The following is a 24,179-nucleotide window of genomic DNA, read 5'->3' on the forward strand; positions in this document are numbered from 1 at the left end:
CCTGAACAATAATACTTAAAATATAAACTGGGAATTGTGGAATTGCTATTGTAGCACACACTCCTCCCCATGAAACGAGATGAGAATGGATGATTATTTTCAAGCTCACAGATGAGGCTGAAAGAAGCAAATTATCTTATCTCAAAACAAAGGACAAACCAGCAAAACAAACCATCAGGCTGAATCAGTGTGGGCTTTCATGTGAAATTAAAGAATAAAGATCTGATGCTTGTTTCAGATTGGTATCAGTATTGACTTTTCAATAACAAGCACATAACAGAATAGTACTTCTCACATAATTAGAAATCAGTCCCGTATTTTGATTAAAGCATGAGATTCAACAAAAGATGATCGGTTTCTATAACAAAGAGAAGGACATTTTAAGGATGTACTACTTATCTCAAAATATTAGAAATAACAAGGAATAATAACAGTGTGATGGAAAAAATTCTTAGAACTTTACCTTTGTGGCAGCATCAAAACAGACAAAGCCCATGCTAAAGTCGATGGTAAGCCCCATAAGGTGACTCTCTAAAACACAGGCATATGTCTTGCACTGTAAAAGAAAAATCAGAGAAGGTGGTTACCATAGAAGACATTCCTTAAATTTTTTTCTAGGACCACCGTTTCTGACTCTTTATTCTAATGTTTATGTATCTTAAAATTATTATCAGAAATAAGTCATTTGTGTGTAAATATGTCAATCTTTTTGTCAGTGTATTTCAAATCAAAGCATTTTTTATCAGCGATGAAGATGTCTAAGTCTTAGGAAAACAGGCTCTGCTTCCATTAGGGAAAAAATGAAAGAGGCTCAGAATTGCCTCAGTGGCTTACTAATGACATTTTCTGAAAGGAAAACGTTATTATTCAAACTTCCTTATTCGCTTTTCAAACCCAGTAACAACTTTTAAGATTAATATATTCCTTTTATCTTTTCAAGGGGCAAAAAAAAAGCATATGTAAAGTATCTCTTTGGTACACTGTTTCCTGTGGTTTTTTGTTGTCCTAAACCTCAGGGAAAAAGCTAGTATTTCATACCATTTAGCAGCTAATGGAATTATCCGAAATACCTTTTTTTTTTTTCTTCAGCTAGTGGACCAATATATCTCAAAGCTTTTGATGAGAAATCTTGGAATTCTGAAAGATTTTATCATTCTACAGTTTTAAAATATATGCTTCTATTTATTTCCATAACATCCCACTTTAACACACACTGTGAGACATTTGTAAAGTGTATTTTTCAGCATCAAAACTACTGCTGTGCTAGAAGGCTGACTTCAGGTACAAAATGACAGACTCGTCTTTTTTTATCACAAAATATGTAAAAAAAATTAAAACATTTTCAAATCAGATGCAAGTTCTTTAGAGAAATTATTCTTATTTTATAGACATTTTACCCTCCAGGTTAAATGAAATACAGTTATATTCTTCAAATATTGCTTTAGCAGCTAAAATTATGAAACGAGAACAAAGACTTCCATGACCTATAATGTGTTAGCAAAATCAAAATATAAATTGGAAACATGGAAACAATGTGGGTCACAAATTGTATTACAAAAGAACCTATGATTATTTTTGGCATTTTGATTATCAAGGATAAATCACATATCTTTACTTATATATATTCCTTGGGTGGACTCTTTGGATTCTAGATTGTCTTCCTCAGAACACAAGAAGCTAAATAGAAAACGCAATGAAGGAAAATTGAAAACAAATAAAGTGGCTTTTCCTTTTTTTTTTTCCTTTGATCAGCTACTCCATAAGACTGTTATGAATGTGTAAAATTTGATTGTAAATCAGTGTTGAAAAAGAAGATGATATTGCCTTTCCTGCTATCTCATTAGAAAAAGGTCCAAAGTAATATATTTCAGAGTTACTTACAGTTAAGTCAGATATGCAAAAATTTTCAGGTTTTGCAGGCAAAGCAAAATTGTGGAATTATCTTGCAAACATCTTACAGTATGCAAATTACATTTTTATTTGTAAACGTTTAAGATCTGGAACAGATTTAGAGCCTTCACTGGAAATTAAATTTGGCAAGGAAAATGTGTATCAGATTTAAAATATGTATTATCATCTAAAGTTATCCAACCTCCCACCCCAACAGCAGAGGCCAACCTACAGTGTGCACTGCAGCTCCGTGCTGAGCTGGCTCAGCTCCCTCTGCTTAAGCCCAGCACTCTGCCTGGCTAATTAGCCTCACTGGGAAATTAGCATTTATGAGAAACAGGACTTACCAGCCTTGGTTCAAGGCTGCACTGAAAAAACAACCTGCTTCCAAGACTGAAGGGTATTTCTATAAGGTATACTGTGGAGAAATATCGTCTAGTTCAGCTCAGTGCAGTTATTTGCAGGAAGAAACTGCAGATCACTAGTAGCAGCTGATTATTTTGTTATTCTTTCCTTATATAAAGGACCATTCTATGCCCTCAGACTATGATGTTCAAAGCAATTTGGAGCAGAAAAAACATGAAAAATAACAAAAGGGTCTCTGGACAGCAAGGATTTAGTTTCCTTGGGGAAGAATGTCCCTTGGTTTTTGCAGGTGTTGTATCCACTTGCACATGATTCTGGTGACAGGTCAGAGCAGTGATGCAAACTTTCAGACACTAGTTAACTCTTTTAAGACTTTTCTCATCTTTATTTTCTTTAAATTTAGATATTTGGAGAAAACAAAGGCAAAAATTATTATCAAGGTACATGATAATTTAAAATTTCTTATATATTCAACATTTTAAAACTTTAAAAGTGACAATGAATGATATGCTGTGGATGTTTGGCTTTCTGTGGTTGCTGATTTCTCACAAGAAATCATGGAAACCTCATCATAATTGAAGCATCAAGCATCCCCTTCCCAAAATCAGCAGAACACACTTCACCAGTTATTTGCTGTTCTTCCACAGAATACAGAATAACTTTGGTTTACTAATAATTCAGTGGGTCAGGCAGAGGCTGAAGGAGACAACTCGAAGCTGCTCCTTAGAAACTAATCCCTCAACACACACGGCTCAAATTATGGAAAGAACAATATATTGTGAACTTCATGTAAGCCATCTCTGAAGCTGAAACTAAGTGAACTATAAATCTAAAAGTTAATTCAGACTCTCAGATTCAACTTAAATGAAAACATGCTAAAGTACTGCAACAGAAAACAGCTAACATAATAATCCTTACGTTAGAGAACAAATACCTACAAAACAAGCAAGGACAGCAAGAAAAAAAATCATGATGGAAGCGGTGACAATATTAGCTTAAAGTAGCAGGAACACAAAGGGAATGTGACAGTCATATATATAATTGCACATCATTATGCAAGCTATAGTAGCCCTGATTCTCTGGGCAACAGTACTGTGAGAGAGTAAGGAAAAAGGATTTTCATTTCAACTATTTTTTTTTAATAGGTAATTATGAAAATGGATTATCATCACTTACTACATTACAAAAATAATTAAAAAGTGACTATAACACACCAAAATGACATGCAAAATTTAGCGTGTTATTGCTACATTATTATCAACTTGACTATGCCTCCTCTAATACATTTATTTTCTAGGAGAAACCAACTGTTTAACTTTTCGTTTAGATATACCTCTGGCAGAAGTTGTGAATTAAGTTGAAATAGAATTCATTATGTATTTATAGTAATGCATTTAAAAATATTTAAATTTGTTACACATTATTTGGAGTCAGATTAGAATTGGCCCCTGATTAATTTTTTCTGGAGGTTAAGTTCTGGACTCTTCTGGAGTAAGAATTACTATTTGCATGATGCATACAATGCAGTTGAATAATTTTAGATGGTAGCTTTAAACTGAAGTTAGATTTTAAAAATTATTTTATTGTAAGACAAATCTACTGGATTAGCATTCCTTTTAAATATGAATATTAATATCAACATGATTGCATAAACCAAAATTTTTGTAAAAGTGTACAATTGATGCCCTAATTTTGAACCTGTTACCATTTTTATTCTCATGGCGCAATGAAAAATCTTGTTGGAAACAAATTATACCACTAGATTTTATCTGCATCAGCAAGTTGGTAGATAAAAGCAGTCATGGACTGAAAGAAAAATGAGGAGGCCAAACCCAGTTATGTAGAAAACATTCTATATTTTTTCCAAATCAAGATATAGAAAATAAAGAATAAAAGGTGAAATAATAAGTGTGAGTTCCACAATAATATTGTATTATGAGAAGCCTGTTTGTCCACTTTCACAGATCTGCCATAATCAATCAATCTATTAATCAATCAGGAATCATTACTGTGAGTTCTTGAATGCTACCTTGAACATCAGGAGAGACAAAAAAAAAAAAAAAAACAGGTGAAAAGATTAAGATGAATCTAAGGTTAAGATTATAAAGGAAATTATTTTGGAGAAGCATGAAGGCAATTTTGAATAAATTTAATTCTAAAATCCAAAAGAAAAATCTAAACCAGGAATGCCACAGTTTGAATCAATCAGAAAGTAGAAAAAATATGAGGTGGCTTCTGAGATAAAAGTAATTCAAGAAAAATGCCATATATTCTTTTATTTATGGCACAGCAGTGCTTCTATAAAGTATGTTGCAGTGAGTTATAAAAGAAAGACAGAAACTCTCAAATATTTAGTGGCAGATGTCATTATTATTGCAAGTTTTACTCAGAAATCATAGTCTTAGATTTTCCAGCATGCAGCTTCAAAGATAATAGTTTTCATAAAATGTAAAGACATATATGAATTTAAAAGAGGAAAGCAGAACCTCCCCTGACTCCCCTTGCAGCAAAGGTACTGTGCATTAAAACTGACAGCAGTGTAGTTTTTGCAAATTGGATCTTCATTAGTGTATACCAATTCAGTCCATCTGCCTGTGGTGGTTCACAGGTCAGAAAAGGGCTAATATATAACTAACTAACAGTTTGTCTGATAAAAACATGCCAGTGCTTGCACTCCCAAGAGGACACAGAAGATGTGTGAGCCAATACTTGCACAGGCTAATATGCTAATATGGCTCAGGTAGGTGTGTATAACTCCTGCCAGCATCAACTAAAGCTATTCTAACCACATGTATATCTAATGATTAGAAAATCAATATTACAATTTGGATTAGGTGGATTATAATTATGGTGGGTGGCTTTTTCTCCTTTTTTAAGTCAAAAAGTCATGACTTTTTGGTCATATGAGAAGTTATCTTTAAAGACTGTGATATGCAATTTTGCTATAAAAAGTCACGAGTAATCTGTATTTGAATGTTGTCAATCTCTCCACTGTCATCTGACAATAGAGTAAATACACAAGGAAAAAGAAATATGAGAAGAAAGAATAATGTGTCTGAGGTAAAATTTTTGTTCACTCAGTATAGTCTCATTCCTGGTATTACAAGGACAACTTAATTCCTGCAAGGTTCTCTTGTGATATTCAGTAACAAATAAGGTAGTATGTAAGCCAGCAGGAATATCTAAAGAGCTGGATTTTGTCCCTGATCCATAGAGTGTTTTTCCTTGTCTGTCCATGAACTTAACAAATATGTATCACGTTGCTACAACAGCCCAAAGATTGTGTTTCAGGTGACCCCTTCTGAAGGCTAGATTGCAAGCTGTTTGGCAACAAGAAAAGAGTTTATTTACATAAAAGTTTTACTTACATAAAAGAGAAACAACTTGAGAGCTGCAGAAGGTCATAATATTTCTTAAATTACATCATTATTTCATATGGGCCTAATTTGTTTATGTACCAAAAGATGACCAGCAAGGCAGTTGTTCTCACCTGTATCCGTTCAACTTCTAAAAAAGTTGCTGTTTGGAAGGCTTTTTCCCATAGTGTTAGGTCAGACTCTAGCTCCACAGAAAAGTATAGATCTTCTCCAGATTCAGACTGGACACTGAAGCAATGTTTCCGACGGTCCAGCAGATCACTGTCCTGATGAAAACCTGAAGTTATATAATCTGGCATACATCAATTAATATTTTTAATTGCAAACATTTATGCTTCAAACCCAGCATTTTTAAATGGCATTTTCAATGACAGGAGTAACCACAGTCACTGAGGAACTGAAAATCAGGGTTTTGGTCTAAACATTGACATTTTAATGAATTTTAAAAAGGATGCCTGTATTCAGAATGATACAGAACAGCACACCTAGGCAATAACTTTAAATATTTTAACAAATCACTTCTCAAAAATTTTATCTGCTACACACTTCCAAGTTTTCCACTTTCTATTCACACAAGGAACACAAATATCAGCTTCTCTGACCTATTTGACTTATGCACCCTACTGTGGAAGATGGTCAAAGAAATGTATTTATTTTAAGAAGCATGAAAAGTCCATATATTCTATATTCTTTATCAAGGCTAAAGAAAACAAGTTCATACTTCTGGAGGCTTACAAAATTCAACATACATTTAGTCTTTAAATGGATACTGCCAGCAGAGACTATAGTGGCTGCCCATGGTTAGGTTGCTGGCTTTGGTCCTGGAGGAGAAAATTACTCTTGGCTTTTCTTTCAACATAACACCACACAATGTATATCAGGTTATAAATATTTAATAAATAATGATTGCTTGCATTTGTAATCAGTACTAAAATCAAAGAATAAGCAAGTTAATCAGGAAATCCATTCATTAAAATGTTTTCAATTATTTTTTCAAATTTATTTATGTAATATAAAGGATGCTTTATGCTAAAATTCTGGCATGTAATTTTTTCTTGTGAAAAATAGGTTTGTAGAAACAGGTTTAATTAATTTAGTCCCTGCTACATCAGTGAAGTTGCTGCAAGTCACAAGCTCACCAGCTGTCCTTGCCAATTCATCTGGGGATCTGGATATGAGTAGCCTTCATGCAATTCCCACAAAGCTACCCCACAGCAAAGGTCATAGTTAAGTTCATAAAGGAGACTCATGGGACAGTAATGCCTTCTGGTTATACACAACTTGAATAGACCAAGGGGAGCACAACCAGCTGATACAAGCTGGAAGAGCACCTTACATTGTTCAAGTCAGCTCTCCCTGGGGCAGAGAACCAGGTACTTAAAGCTGATTGAGAACAAAATATAAAAAACAAGAACCTGTCTGAAACTATCACTCTCAGGTATACAAGTAGGCACTGGTAGAGCAAGCACTAATTTCCCCTTTCCATTCTTTCAACAGAAATTTGACAGACCTGTTCAAGAAAGCCAGTACAGCATGAATTCATGAATGCTTCTGGTTGAAGCCTGCTTTACAATTTCTAGAAGAATCAGCTATGGAGGCATCATGTTCTGTCTTTGCAATCACCATGACCAAAAAAAGTTGCTAGGATTTTAAAATGACCAGTCACTGTGGAAAAATCTCCTTCCTTACTTCCATCAAATGCTAAGCTTAATATCTCTACAGCGTTAAGACATGTATGAAAAAATCAGCATGAACGTGTTTGATCTTAAAAGACAGCTTTCCCCACCACCCCCCCCAAAAAAAAATAACCTTCTTTCAGAATTTTTTTCAAAATATTCACAAGGACATGTATTTGAACCAGTTAAATGTAGCTAAGTAATAGTCTATGTCCTATCAGAAACACCTTTTTTCTCTTTTTTGGTATCTCTTCCTCCCCCTTTTTTCTTTTCCCTTTCATTCAGGCCCTTCTTCTAAAACTGAAGTGTCAATTCTGCTCACAGTATGTCCTGACCAGCATTCAAAATAGAGGTTATAATATCCAGGTTGTTACTAATGACATCTATGCTCCATTGCACACACAGCCTTAAAGCACACAGAGCAGCAGTACTGTGACAAATGTTTAACCTTGTGGATATGTGTAGCAAAAAAACACAGCATCATAGAATGGCTTGGGTTGGAAGGGACCTTCAAGATCATCAGCTCCAACCCCTTATGTCATAGGCAGTGAAACCCTTCACTTGACCAGGCTACTCAGAGCCTATCCAGTATGGCCTTGAGCACTTCCAGGGGTGGAACATCCATAACTTCTCTGGGCAACTTGTTGCAGTGCCTCACTATGCCCACAACAAAAAATTTCTTCCTAATATCTAAGCATTCCTAACATTCCTAAACCTATTCTCTTTCAGTTTGGACCAATTGCTCCTCGTCCTGTCACTAGACAGGACATGCTCTTGAAAAAAGCCCCTCTCCATCTTTTTCATAGGACACCCTTAGATACTGAAAAGCCACAATAAGCTCACCCTGAAGCCTTCTCTCTTCCAGGCTGAACGATCTCAATTCTAGATGACCAAAAGCACTGGAAAACTCTCACTCCTCCAGGGCAGAAAAGCTAATTCTTTCAGAATAACAGCACTTCTTGTCTAACAGATCTTAAACAGGGGCTTGAACTCCCTGTTCTTCCAGAGCTAAACCTGATTGAATGGATCTGTTGGCCCAGAACCCAAAGGACCTATTCAGCATGGAAGGTACATGTATTACCTGAGGAAGGTTTTAGTTCTCTATAGCTACAACCACAGAAGAAACTAAAGATATTTTGAACTCATCTTTACCTATTCTTGACAACAGTTAGTAGAGAACAAATAATTATTAGTAATGCAGACTTTTAAAGCTTTTCTGAAACATGTGGATTCACAGGAATCCTTGGCTTTAAAATAACTTAAGTAAATAATCCCTGTTTTCAAATGGGAGAGAGCTTAGTGCATGCAGTTCCAGAAAGCATATCTCTATTTATCCGGGCACAGCTAAGGTTTGATGCTTTTAAATTACATTCTTAGACTCTTCCAGTCTTACAGGCTTTTTTTGTCTCCTGTTGAGAAGGATATGCTGTCTAGGAAAAAGGAGAAGCATTATTGCGTAGACTGACAAACAAAATGTTAGAAGTTTTACTGAGATTGATCTTTGTTAAAAAGCTTTTATAAAATTCAAAAATCTCTGGAGGCTTTGAAGTGATTAAATAAAAACTTAGGTATTTTATTATCAACATTGCTAGTAATAATTGTTCTAGATTTTACTAAGCATTATATCAAACCTAGATGATGAAAAAAGAGCTAAAAGGGATCTACAATAATTATTCAAGTTTTTACAACTTATATATGAAGATGAGAGCATGCTTTGATTTAGGAAAGACTTAATCAGTTCTAGATAATATTTCCCCTCAGTGATTTGCATATAAAAAGTTTAAAATATTTCAACTACTGCATTATATTATGACAAATAACATACATAATGGACTCATTAATTATTGGAATTTACATTCTGTGAAGTTCCTATTTGGAATGAAAACTAAATTTCAACATTTCTCCAGAAATAATAATTAAACCAAACAATAATTTAAATTTAAATTTGTGAACAGCTCTAATATATATAGTTGTGATTTTGATACCAACATCTATGGTTAGGTCAACAATAAGATAAGTTTAAATCAAATATATTTAAATTATGTATTTTAGTTTTTCTAAAATTGCTAACATACATATGACATATTCCTTTCCTAATTAGCAGTATTCCATCCTACTTGTAAAAATAGTTATATTCAAGGTACCCTTTAGTACTGCTTCTGCAACCTTTTCTGCTTTTTCTGCAAGATTTTTTTTAATTGTCCACTTCTTTGCAAGCATTAAAAATCTCTGTTTTAAGTTAATAGAATGCAATAATTTGTACAATAGAGAGCAGGAAAAAAAAATACATAGGCAAAGCAAAAAGATAGCTATCCAAATTTCCTTGTAAATGCAGAAATTTAAAGCCTTTTTTTTTTTTTTCCCCTCTCAAGGAATCCAACTGGGAATTGTCCAAAAGTCAGCAAATTAAAAAACAAACAAAAAACTTGTCAGGAGTTTTGAAACCAAGTGTGGACGAAGCAGGAACCTTCATTATTTAACATTTACCAAACCACTGCTTCAACTAAAATATACATGTCATTCTACCCATTTAAGAATCTGCTATGACCCTGTATTATTATATTCACTTACTAGTCAATGATGGCAATAAGCCAATTTCATGTTGATTTTTTAAGAACCCTTTCATACTGATAATGACTAGTTGTACTGTTTGCCCCTAATGTTCTTGTTGTGAATTAATAAAACTGTCTGAAGAGAAACACACAAAACTTTTAGCAGTATGCTAATTCTCACTAGAGGGAATGTAGCCCTGCTGAAGGATGGGCTGTGACGAAAGACATGGGCTTACACCCAGCTTCAGGGTAATCCAGCATCTCTGCTGACAGGACAGTATGACTCCTGCTTGCCTAATTAATAATGATATCGATGCTAAGTGAGAGTAATAAATTTGTCCATGGGAACTAAGCATGGCTCATTAGGCAGGTCCTTCCAAATTAAGGCAGAATGCTTCTTTATCACTAAATAGTGACTTTCCCTTCTCTTCTGCAGGGGTAACCTCTTCTCTTTTCAAAGACTGCTCTTTCCAGAGGTAGCACTGCTTCTTTTTGATTATTAGTGTTGTTCCATTTTCTACAAAGCTCTCTGGAAGAGAACACAACGCTATATTTGCCACTTTCATGCTCATGGCTTGATTTTTACCCAGGAGGTGCTCAACAACTTTTGGGAAGTCTGATTTACCCATGAAGATACATAAACATACAGAGTGGCATATACATTATACTATGGAACTGTAAATATTAGCAACACTGGCGAGCAGTTTTGGACATGAATAACAATTCAAGTAAGATGTTCAAAATCATCCTACATAAACAAAATAGACCTTGGCTTTCAAGAAAATTTCATTTCAGCTTAAAATGAGGTAAGTATTCATGTCTCTCATATTAATTATAACATTTCTTCAAAACATATAAATGACAAAACAAACAAAACCTGTTTTCTTTGTTGACTAGTTTAGACTGTTCTGCTAAAAGAAATCTGTCCTATCATAATTAAGATTCAAACCTAGCACCTAAATTCTCTGAAGGCAAAAAGCATTTTCTCATGCAAGAACTCCAAAGCAACTGTAAAAATCAATCACATCATGCCTTTACACTTGCTGGCTTCAGTGCCCTGATCGTTTTACTGTTTGTGTCTCCTTTCACCTATCAGTTCTGGCTACATAAACATACATCCTTCTTTCTAAGGGCATATAATGATCTATTTCTTCAGCTGGAATTTTGGGAACACTTTGCTTGAGCATCACCATTAGTTGCTATGGTGATGGTTCTAATAGCGTTTACAGGCAGCAGGGAACAGATTCACTCCAGACTGAAAAAGAGATAGAGCTTCTCCAGCATATCTTCATTACTCAAGAAACAAATAAAAAATATCTATGCAGGCATGTGTCTGTTCACAGCTCAACTTATTTGGACCCTTCTGAATTTTATTGTTAAAAAGTGTTAAAAATAGGTGAAATTGCAGATATGTATATATACAGACACATATTTAAGCAGAATTGCAGCCAAACTAAAACTGGACAGAATATATTTTGATGTTCAGATTTTACAAAATGTTCAGATTTTACAACATGTATGTTTACTCAAGGGGAAATCTGTCTATAATTGCAGGGTAAATTTTACTTTCAATTAAATTTCCATTAGAAAGATCTGTCTGTTGGCTGGAGAGAAAGGTTCATTCCCTGTATTCCACTAGGTTCCAGCAAGTAAGCTTGAATCACTTTCCTATTCTTCTGAATAGGAAAATGAATTTCCTATTGTCCCTGATTAAAACACAGTCTTGAAGACCCTCATCTGAATCAGAGCAAGAGTCTGGAAACAGGTTTCCTCTGAGTCAGTGCCATAATTGTGTCTTTTTCTCAATGAAATCTACTGAGAAACTTGCTTATTTTTCTGCAATATGAGTAAAATTTTGAGAATGTTCACAAAACTCACTAATCTTTTGAGGAAATAAATTATTCTACTACTTTCCAGAGAGGCATTAGCGGTTATTTTCTGTTACAGAGAAATCAGAGATGAGTATAATTACAAACAGATATTAAAAATGTGCTGATCATCTCCTTGGACAGTTACTAAGGTTTTTTACCTCTCCAAACTCAGAGATATTATGTGTTGGAAATTAAGTTTAAGGACAGATCCTGTGAGAGTAAACATAATGATAATGGATAGCAATGTTAAAAAGTGATCCTATCTTTAAATTCTGACCCTTTTTTAAAGTAGTTTCTCAAATTTAAACAATTGCAGCTGATTTATTTTACCATGTTAGTTGTCCACCTGAGGATATTGTTGTATTTTATATTATAGTTAAAACAGTAAAATCAGTTCTGTAAAATAAATTAGAAAAAGGAATTAAATAGGATTGTCCCAGTTAAAAAGAAAGAAAGGAAAATAGAAGCATCAGCCCACAAATCTGCTTTTGGGCTGCTCTGTTCTCTGGACTAGCAACGGCTGATGAAGGGACAGGGACACTTTTGCTGCCCTTGGGAAGAAAAGCTAAGATCTATTAAAAAAAAAACTTAGCTGTTCTGGGCAAAATATTACTGTTACCATTTTGAAGATTTCATTCTGAACATGCTGCATCCCCATGGCATATAGGAAGAGAACTTTCCCTATATTTCCAGCTGTTAGGAGTTTTCCTACTGGCCATGATAGGTGAGAACAGGATACTCAATATTTCCTTAAAGTATCTGTGCACCTCTTCAATAAGAGAAAAAACACCTGAATCAACAGCAGAATTGGACTAAGAAATTAAATTAAAGTTATTTCCATTCTCATTTTTGTCAGTTTTTGTGTTTGGGTTTTTTTCCCCAACTTTAGATATGTTTGCTTTAAAGGCAGGAAAAAATCTTCCTCATGAAGGACACAAACATTGGAAGGAAAAGCATGAAACTTGATTTCATAAAAGCTTTGAAAACTACCCACCAAACTGATTATTCATTATATAAAAGAATTAGCTTCTTGACTGCATACTCTTTCTTATTTAGCTTCCTCTCTTTTTTGGACAGAATTCCTTACTTGAAAAGCTTGTCAATACATTATGTCAAGGTGAGAGTACATAGAGTAGCATAGAGTGAAAAGCATTTGTGTTGAATATCAGTATGTCAGAAAATTGGTATAAGCAAATGTGTCAAGAAAATTTATTTTACATGCACTTGCTAATAATGCTAAGAAAAAAAATTTACAAGGGACTATGGTAAAAAAATGTCCTATCATAGAACAACATGATTAAGATTTTTTTGGAAATTAATATTTCTGGTTTCACTGCTGGCTCTGGCTATTGAAAGCAATCAACATTTAGACTGCCACTAGAAGAGAATGCACCAAATGAAGTTTTGAAGAGTTGCCTCTAAGATGGGAACTATTTATTTCATAAAAGGATTGGGACACAATTCCAATGAAAAATACAAAATTATCACTGTTGCATGAATGCCTAGAGTCACAAATTATTTGTGCAATAAAACTGCAGCATCTCAAATGAAATTTAAGTATTGTGATAGGCAGAAATAAAGATAGGCAAAACCTCAAATAATTAATGACTATGATTATTAAGTTAGAGAAAACTGATAAATTAGAGAAAAACATTGCACAAAAATCTACTAAAATTGAAGAGTTAGAGTATATTAGTGAATACAATACTGAATCACTTCAATCTTTAGAAATGCTCTGATTAGATTAAGTCAATGAGCGAAACTTCGCAAGCTGCAGATAAATCTCAAGTATCTTGAGATATACTTGTCTTTCCCAAGTATCCTTACATGGTATTTATATTTCACACCTCATTTCTGTTCTTTTTCAACATTCCCTTTGGCTTATGTTAAAAGTTAATTTGCCTTTGCTTTTCAAGGATGTTGCAACAGCACTGTCAGTCTCAAAACTAGACAGGCAACAAAATGCAATTTCTGAAACAGAGTGGTTGCAGCAGTCATTTAAAAATTTATTTTCCATATTTGTTATTCTTTTTGTTTTCCTCTGTGTGTTTATCTTGTTATTTCTTCCAGGAAGAAGGATCAGACTCTGAGATTGGCAGCCCCAGCTCAACACAAGTCATTTATTTTTCACCCAAAAGGTGACAGTTTATATTAATATTGCATAAGAAATGTCAGAAAAAGGCGGGGAGGGGGGAGCTAATAAAAAAGAGAAACCTCTCTAAAGTTAAAGGGAAACATGAAAAGCCTTATTTAATAAGTTTACATTTCAAATATTGTTTGTCCTTTCTTTCTGAGACAAAAAATGAATAAGCCTTTATACAGGCATAGTTGTACATAATGTACATAATAACACTGCCTCTTTGGTTTCAGGAAAGACTCTTCCATGGTGCTGCAAAGTTACAGGAACAACACCTTTAACATAAAGGGCCCGTTAAATTTGTCCAGATTAACATGGATTGGGGCTTGTAAAACTATGTACATGCTGAGAAGAAACAAACTGAAATCACATACAGAATCACAGAAACCACGTATGTATTCATTTGTTTTCAACTGAAATACTCAACAGTTTAGCATTCTTTCCAAGAACTGGCTAAACCCTGGCTGAAAATCTAATATTCCTTGGATGTAGCATTAACCTAGTCAGAAAAGAGACTCATTACTTCTGCCTCTTCAGCATTTTGAATGAGAAGTATTTCAGAGGAATCACATCAGGGTGCAAGTCTCACCACTGAGCGAACCACATGAATGATAGACCTCTAAATATGTTCTCTACCTGCTTATGTGTCTATTTGCATTATTTTTAAATTTATCTGAATAGAATATGTTAACATTGTCAGTAGTTTCCCATCTTTCTTGTATCATCCTTTTCCCACACTTACTGGAAATGGACAGCATAATTACAGGCAATTTAAATGGGAAAAATTGCCATACCTACATTTGAGGATTTTACACATACTTACAGCTAAAATAAGGAAGGAATCACAAGCCTTCTGAGACACCAGGTTGGTACTGATTAATATAGCAAGAAAATCATAGCTGCACTGATGTGAATGGTACTAACTATAAACACCAGTGATTCACTGCCTTGACATGTTGCCAGCATAGACTGCCTTCTAGAGTTAGCCTCAAATTTCATTTCAGAGCTGATCTGACACTTGAATATGTTTCCTATTTCTTGCTGAATAAAGCATGCTCTAATAGTGAATCTCCAAATATTTTTGTATGACACTGAAGACAGGAGGCAGGTGACTTAACTACAGCACAATTAAAGCAAGATTTTTGGATGAGCTGAAGACCATGAGTAACTGAAGCAAAAAGGACAGAGAAGTGCAATTTCTTATGCTATTCTTTATAATTTACCTGAAAATGTAACAATATTTTCTAGTCTCATATGGAAAAAATCTTCAAATATTTTGACTGTTTTCAAATTTATCGAAGGTATTAAAATCTTGTTAAATTATACACACATACACATGCATACACTCTCAAAACACACATGCTAAAACTGTGTGTCAAGAGATACCAAAAAGACATATATAGTTAAATCAGTTTAGAAATAATGAACAGGAAAACGGCCACCTGCCTTTCTGAAGTTAGTGATAGAATTACCTGCTTTTCTGAGATATTAAATATTGTTCAATTCCAACATTAAAATTAGTTGGCTGTTAATGGGACTTTACTCCCCAAAATAAAGGATAGGGTGAAACAAGCTTCTGGGAGAATAAATTAGAAATATTTATTGATAGCAAATTCTTCCATCAATTCTATTGAAAATTACTCATAGATACATTTTAATATCATAAGTGGTATCATTACATTATCTTGCCTGACAGATTTCTTAACATAGATCTCAGATTTTCATCCACATGCTAGTGTCACTGTCTCATTAGCATTAGTCTGAATAAACTTGTGATTGAACAACAAAAAAAAGGTTTAAATTCTATTAACTTCTTAAGGATACCTTTCAGTATCAGCACAGCTTTTACAGTTCCTACCTCCTTCGCCATTTTAACTTGCTTGACTTTCACTTCTACTCACTTTCTTTTTACCTGCTTATTTTTAGAGTTCTTTAATGCCTTGTTTTCTCTCTGCTTCCACCCCTTAAACAACAGACCTATTGAATTTTTAATAAATTATTTCATATGCTTATCAATTTATGCATTTACACCCCCAGGTCTTAAGTTATTTGCATCTCCATAAATGCTCCTTTTGCATCAAACATAGCCCACTGCTATTTGCCATTATTTCACAATGAATAATTTAAACCAATTCAAATGTGATTTTTGTACTCAGCCTGCTTTACCTAGGTTTCATGTCAAAAATTATTATTTCATCCCCAAAATCTTAACAATGAAGAGCACCTCTTTATAAAAAAACAGAACCTTTTTATAATTTTTAATATATAAAATTGCAAACACTGAATTAGGGGATCAATGATCTTTTGCTGAATTTCTGTCAATAAAACTGTTTTTCACACAGTGAAAAGACTGCTTTTTAAAGTGTATTTTTATGCTTCAAATTTTAAGGGTCTTCCTGGTTATTTAGAAGGTCCTAATCGAATTAGAATAGAGACTTAATGCCTTGCTTCCTCTTCCTTTTCTTTGTAATCTGATCCACAAAATAAAAGAAATAAGTATACAGTTACAACAGAAACAGTGATTTAGAGTATTATAAATATGAATCCACTAGCTATAATCACATAATAACCTCTCAGAATAAGGTGCAAAACATCCTGTCCTTTAGCTGCTTGAGACTAATTGAAAATGGTGTCCCAATCTTCTATATAATTTGTAAATCAGAGTCTTTGAAGTGGATACTAGAGCAAAAAAAAAAAAAAAAAAAACACCAAACACATACAAGTAAATATAAAGAAAACATTGGTCATGGTGGCAGCCAAGATTTGAGTTTTATTTAACATCTTTGGACTATATACGGTTCCTGAAAATTAAATCAGTTAAGAACTGATTTAAGTATTTTGTAATACACAAAGTACTGTGTGTAGACATTAATATTTATTTACTGTTTTAATATTTTTACTGTTTCCAGAAGAGGAATTATTCTCTCATCCTGAAACACTAAAATATTAATATGCATTCACTAGGATCTGAGAGTTCAGATTCTCCACTGTAGTGCTTGTCATGAAGAGAAACTTAGAGAAATCTCTGAAACTAAAGAAAATTGCAATTCTATTTGAAAAGACAAACTTAGTAGTAAGCCTCTCCAATCTAGACTGTTCCTGTGAAGTTCATCAGAATTTTAGCCACAATTAAGGAGTGGAAAACAGAGAAAAAATACTTACAAACATTAAGTAAAGTCCTGTCCTTGTGGCACAAAGGACAGTTATTGAAATTGTCAGTATACACAGGAGAAAATACTGACTACCTTGGAGGACAGTTGTATCCTAATGAATGCAATTCTAAATATGGACAATTAAAAAAAAAAATCTCATTCAAATGGAAGCAAGCCATGTAATACAGATACACTTTGCTTAGGAAATGATGTAATAATGCTTAATACTAAAGCACTATTTCTCACTCCTGAGCTAACTCATACTAAAGTTAGCACAGCCTACTTGCAAATCCTCCTACTTTAAGTGAATATTAGCCAGAAAAGCTGTGTCATTCTCCAAAGTCAAATAGATTTATAACAAAAGTAGCATTTGAAGTACTATAGAAGACAAGAAGTTTGAAGGTGATCACAAAACCCCAGAATAACTCTCTCTTTTTTATTTTCTTTAATGTGGTCTCTGGTCTAAAAAACACTTTACTTAAATGGAGACTTTTAAGATGCTGGCATAAAAGCTGAACAAAACCTTGAGTTTCTACAGATGTTCAATGTAGTAGTGTAATGGGAAACTGTTTTCCTTGGTTTTATTTGCTTTTATATTTAGTGAAACCATAGTTAAGTTCTATAGCACCTGCTGTAGAAAACTAGAATACTACGGTGAAGATTAATGCTCCAATGTCAGAAGCTGTAATTCCATTGCAATGATTTTTCCACTTCCAGGTTTTATTATTTACAGGTTTTTATCAGCTAAAGAACCTGCTTGAAACATTTCAGCATTTTATAAGCCTGGCCATATTTACAGAAAATAAATGAATAACTGAATATGAATAAAACTATAAAGAAACACATAAATTATATCCTTATATTACTTATGCTGGAATTGCCTCTCTGTTAATAGAGACTGAGGCTGAAATATCTACAGCTCTTTCCAGACAGTTTGGAGGGCTGGAGGATCAAAAAAAAACCCCAGCATATTTGTACTGTTTTCTGTGCTTCCACACAACAGTGCCAGGAAGACACTGGTTTAGGTTTTACTGCTTATGGACTGCCTCCTTGGCTGTAATAACTTCAGCTATGAGGCTGAGAAATGAAAAAAAACAAAACAAACCAAAACAAAAATCCAGTGTATTGGTATACAAGAATAGGGGACACAGAACAAAATGGGGGGAAAGGGAAAATGGCTAAAAATTTCAAATGAGTTAAGAAGAGCCTCAACAAAGGCAAATGACTAAAAGGAAAGAAGGACCTGTCAATCGTAGAAAATTATATGGCACACATTCCATAAATTTGTGTTAAAAGAATATAAAAAAATCTTTGGATAAGTCATAAGGAGGAGTCATCCTGGCTCCAAAGTGCTTCGTTCTCTGACAAAGAAGAGCTACCTTGATGCTTATTGCATTATGCCCAAGGCCTGAAGCAATCAGAGGTTACCAAAGCGAATGGGGGGAAAAAGTGCATGTAAGAAGTGGTATTTTTCTACTCTTTTAAAGCCTGACTGTGTTCTTAGAGCATTGCTCATTTACACACTCAGGGCAATGCCTTCACTGAGTGAACAACTTGCCCTATTTCTCCTCTGCCTAATGAGCACTTCTAAGGAGCCAATATTCGCACACACCAGCTAATTGAAGGACATACCACAGTGATGGGATGTTTTGCATTTGGGATGTTTTACTCATTGGTGAAGACTCCAGACCTCGCAGCCAACATAGAGGTAAAAGAAAACATTTCATTTCTCTGTTCAGGTTGCTAGCAGAGAGGATTTTTCAGACTATAAACTTGTTGCTTTTTTTTCTTTCCTTTTGAAGTCTCAAGTGTAAAAAGTTTTTGAATTTTATTGAGCCATTCCAACTTTAATCTGACTCCCTAAGGAAAATATAGTGCACCTATGTGACCTACAAAATCTAAGAAATGTACCATTTATGTCAGTAAAATGTCATCCCAATGGGAACACTTTAAAAATATGGTATTTTCATATTTCTTGTTGATACTAGTCTGCCTCTGCTTAGATAAAACTACAGAAATGTTAAAATTATCTTTTATATAATGTGCACCCAAAACTCCCCCAAATCAACATAAACCAGAAAGCCCTTAACATGAATAAAAACAGGCATCTTTTTTTCTTCTCATTTGAGAAATTTTGAGCATCTGTTTTTCACTGCTTTTAAAACAGAGGAAAGACTAGATAGAATAATTATTATTGAATTTAGAATTAAAAATTAAAAACAATGTACAATAATGATCTTATATTATTTGCTACTCTTAATTTTAACTTTTAAACATGTATCATTATCTCTTCCCGTTTATTACACTTCAGGCAGACTGAAGAAAATGGAAAAAAAAAGACGAAACTTTTCTGAATGATATTGCATATTTTAAGGACTTTGGTCTCAGTTCTAGTGAAATCATACATTGCAGCTGCTATTATTTCCATCAACATATTTGAGAACAACCAAACTGATCATTGTTTCCTTAGGTCTTCAGTTAGAAAAAGAAATGTTACACTAGTTAAATGTAACATTAAAGTGAAGCTATAAAACCCATACACCATAATGGAGAAATAAAGGAATTTTCTAGTCAAAATAATTTTATTTCCAATTCTGCCATGCCTTCTAGTTTGATTTTGTATCTACTGACACCAGGACTTCTGATATTTAACTTTAAAGGGAAAAAATAGATCTCTTTCTGCAAAGTAGTTGTGTTATGCTCTTGTCTGTCAAAGTGGAAATTTATTTTGCACTTTCTTATCATACCTTGAGAATTTTGCACATTATCTCATATACTGAAAATGTTTTCTCAGCTCGTGTCCAATCCCAGGTTGTGACCTTCAAAAAACAAACGAAACACAAAATAAACAGAAAAAGAAATGAAGTTATTTTTGTTGGTTTCAATAATTAAGTTTATTAGCCAAAAAAAAAAAAAAAATCCCTAAACTATTTACATTGCTTAAAATATATTCAGAAAACCAAGCATTGCCTCAAAGCAACAGCTAGCAGAAACCAGACTGTTTCATCCAGGCAATGCTTAGGAGACGTCCTCCCTGTCCTTACAATGCAGTTCCTTTGCATGCAGCCTGCTCTATGCAAAACGATGATACTTCCCCTGGGAACCTTCAGCAGCTGCAGTGAGATCCTGAGAGGATACAGCCCTTGAATTCATCTCACAGAGCCAGGGCCCTGTCTATTAGAAAACACATTTCTCACCACTCTCCTCCTTGTAACTGCATGCCACTATTTGCTCCCAGTCACCTAGAGTGTTTGCAAATCCACAAAACCAGTCTCCAACCTTGCAGTGTCACAGACGCTGATGCCACATGCCTTGAAATCCAGGGGGGAAAAAACAAAGCATGAAATAACACAGGCAGACTTTCCTTATTACCAAGATTTCTCTACTCCAAAATTCTAACAAACTAAGATTTGAAGAATAGTCTTTTTTTTCCCCTTTTTCTTTTGGGATTTCTCAACTGTTTTTAACTGTATTCATTTTAGGCAACTGTTTTAAATAGAAAAATGCAGATATAAAAGAATTAAATTAAACCATGGAAGGGTGGGTATTAAGACTTAAATGAGACAGAAAGAGCTAGATGAATACATTCAGTAATGGAAGAGTTCAGGCAATATCAGAAGAGTGTATATGATTTGCAAGGAAAATGCAAGCAGAAAACAGGAAAATATTAAGTCTCAAAATACAGAAGAAGGCACAAAATAGAATTAAATTGAGGATATAAATAAAAGAATATTCATCTTAATGGTAAGACACTATGGACAATGCCCATATCCAAAGGAAGACAGCTGTATCATTAAATTTTTTAGGCACAATGAAGAGGTTGATGAAAACATACATTATTGCTTCTACAAGATTCAAGATAAACTTTTTGAAAAATATTTGATAGTTTCCAGAGCCTAAGGAACAAAATATTATATGAGATAAATGTATCTCTTACGTAAAGAAAAAATAATCATTAATAGATTATTTTGATGTTGTATGAAAAAATTCTATCCCTAAGTTATTATTAGTTATGAACATTATTGTAATGGAAAGTTCATTAAGGAAACCACAGGAAGGAATGAAAACACAATGTTATAGTTCCTCTTCTATTAGAATTTTCTTTATTTGCAATCATTGTCAAATGCAATCTTCACTATCTTATTGAATGGTGGGTATTAAACCACAAAGCTACTCTTTCTCCTATGGACAAAAAGATAAATTTCTCACAGAAAAATGGGGAGAGGAGTCTTGCTACAGCCCCACTGAGCCCACAACACCTGGTCACACCAGATGAAGTCATATTGTGCCATGAGGAAAAGTTGTTATTATTGCTCCTGAAGCACAAAGTCATTTGGAGCTATGACTAAGAATTTATGATGGGCTCCATAACTGGGGAGAAAATATAAGAGCTCTCTCTTCTCCCCTGGTTCCCTACTTTCTTTGTACCTGTAAAAGGACTTCCTTTCAGGTCAAACTAAAACTCTTTCTGTATAAAGATATGTGCAAAGCAAAAGCAATTGTGGAATTAAAACACCCATAGAAATTGCTCCACCATTCACTTTTAATGTTTAAATCTAAAATATTGAGTTGCAAAAGAAAGGGTATTAGTGGATCTTTCTCAAGTAAATTTCCAATTATAAATTGGAAGAAATTGAAACCCACCAGACTTGACACAATTAATAATTCTAAAGATGGAAATGTACCAGGAAATAATAGAAAAAACAATACTTAAAAAAGTAATTTTCTTTTAAATTTCAAAATGCAAATAAGAAACAGTAGGATTGCTCCTTTATCTGAGCATGGGAAGTAGAAGTACTATTGATCAAATAGATTAAAAAGGAGGCAGGGGGAGGCTGTTGGTAGACATTGTTTAAACACATGCTTCCCTAAGGTGTTAGACTTTGGCAGAGACTGAGGAAATACTTTTGTTTGATTTTCTGGTTAAGAAAGTCTGCAGGACATCCCTTCTCAGAAAACAACTTTGTCGAAGTAGTTTATACTGCACATATAATCAAAAAAGTTTTTATTTTGACTATACTTTATACATCTCCTAAAAAGAGGCTCTGAAACTGTTATTTAAACTTTGCTCATCATACTTTCTAATCCCTTGAAGATACAAACCTTCAGAATAACAAACATAACTGTATGTGTAAAAGTTTGCATATAGAAAATAAGATTTTGGAAGTTTGCAATTATTACTATACATTAAATGTTGGAACTGAAAGATCTTTAAGATCCCTTCTAACCCAAACATTTTATGACTCTATGTTTTTGTACTTTAGACTAGGAACCAGAATCCGGCAATGCAAATTCATTTTGTGCTTGAAGCTGAGCTGAAACAAGAGCTATAAAAACCCCACACCCATGAACTAGTCTACAAACACTGAACACATAAAATTTTCAGTTCATACTTGCTTCCATTCCCCATTCCCATTTAAAAACATTCTCATGTTTTTAAACCTCTTGCTAAATGAACACCAAGAGTTACTGATGATCAAACAAAAGATTTGCAAGATGGCTTCGAACTATCTCAGGAAGAAGCTGCCCCAAGAGGTGGTAGATGCCCCATATCTGAAAACATTCAAGACCAGGTTAGAAAGGCTGAGGAACCTGCTCCAGTTGAAGGTGTCCCTGCTTGCTGTAGGGAGGTTGGACTAGATGACCTTTAAAGCTCCCTTTCAACCCAAACTATTCTATGATTCTGTTTCAGGCAGGAAGGAGCTACAGCCTGGATCTGACAAACACAGGACTTAACAGCAGTCAGAAAGGTCACCCAATAAACAGGAAAAATTAATCCACATGGCTGGTCCTGCTGCAGGCATGGGACTGCTAGTCTCCTTAGCAACTGGCTTAAAAGTTAGCTAGAGCATCTTTACTGCAGCTTTGATGTTCCCTAAGACGGTGAAAGTAAATTGCTGAGTATAGGATGAGCGCTAAAATTTTGCACAGTGTTCCCAGTAAGTTTCCAATTAAGATACTTAACTTAAACAATTTCATTTGATTCTCTACCTTCCTTTTGGTGCTCTCAAGCAGTAAAAACTTACATTCAGGATGGAATCTAAACAAAGACATATTGCCATCTCCACAGCATGTAAAAATCTTGGATATCTCCCCAAATCTCAGCAATTTCACTAGGATTGTTCAGTTTAAATCTAAGCATCTTGCTTCAGGTCTGTTTTGTCTGCCAAAGGAAAATAAAAAGCACCCTTTTAACCTGACCAGATTTCTCTTTTATTCTTCTAAAATTCATTTTCCCCCACTTAAATTGTTAACTTAAGTGGGGGAAAATAAATTCTTGCTAGATACCCAAACACCTGATGAAGAGCTGTTTTCTGTCACTTTTATGCTTCACATCCTGGAATTTTCCAATGCTGTTAGCTGCAGTCCGGCTAGCCCAATGAGTGATACCTCATTGTGAATGGCTTGTACACATTACATGACATTATTTTATTTAATGACATTTATTCCCACTAAGCATGAGAAACATACTTACCGGAGGTGCTATAAATTTATACAGGGAAGATCCCCTCAGTGCTAGAAACTTTGGTGTGTACATTCGGTCCTGAAGGGAGTCTTGTTCCCGTTCTTCTGTCCAGCCCATGTAGACTATCTGACAAAAAAAACAGCAGTGTTAACAATTTATCAGAAATTTTCTTATATTGCAAATATTTCACATGCATAAACTGATATCTGTAAAATTTAAAGTGGCTGCAAAGCTTGAACCCCAGACACAATATGGTCTATTGGCAGTTTCTATAAAGGATGCAAAAAAACACGAGAAGAAATACTTCTTGCACTAGCAACAACAAAAAAAGCTAAACCATAAACTGCAGGGATGTAAAAGGTGTATTCTACATATTTGTTGACCGATCATGTCAGTGAAATTTAATGCAAGTGAAGTGTAAGGAATTCTAAGTCAAGCAACTGGTATTACACAGCAACAGAGATACAGCCTCCAAATGCAAGTTCACAGTTACGCATTAAACAACATAATCTTAAAAATTTAATTTCCAATTAATGTCAATTTTTTTTAATTCTCTGAAAAGCTCTGTAGGAGTTTTGAACCTTTTTGTTCAGAAATAAGACATTAGCAGACTGAATTCAACCACTATTTTGAACAGACTTCATTTACAGCTAAGAAGCAACCAAATGCTGTAGACCCTTAGCACTACCTGC

The 24,179-nt window shown here is 34.2% G+C and overlaps 1 protein-coding gene across 1 annotated transcript in view; it reads right to left on the minus strand.

The window, feature by feature from the left end:
- Window positions 1-24,179, minus strand: part of SNTG1 (syntrophin gamma 1) — a 313,327-nt gene that overhangs the window by 21,148 nt on the left and 268,000 nt on the right. Inside the window, exons 13-16 of the mRNA XM_056485667.1 lie at window positions 23,497-23,613; window positions 19,769-19,840; window positions 5,747-5,899; window positions 464-556 (exon numbers count right to left, since the gene is read on the minus strand). Coding sequence (XP_056341642.1) covers window positions 464-556; window positions 5,747-5,899; window positions 19,769-19,840; window positions 23,497-23,613 — 435 coding nt within the window. The remainder of the gene's footprint in view (window positions 1-463; window positions 557-5,746; window positions 5,900-19,768; window positions 19,841-23,496; window positions 23,614-24,179) is intronic.

This window comes from Oenanthe melanoleuca, chromosome 2 (genome assembly GCF_029582105.1).
Source record: "Oenanthe melanoleuca isolate GR-GAL-2019-014 chromosome 2, OMel1.0, whole genome shotgun sequence".
Taxonomy (NCBI): domain Eukaryota; kingdom Metazoa; phylum Chordata; class Aves; order Passeriformes; family Muscicapidae; genus Oenanthe; species Oenanthe melanoleuca.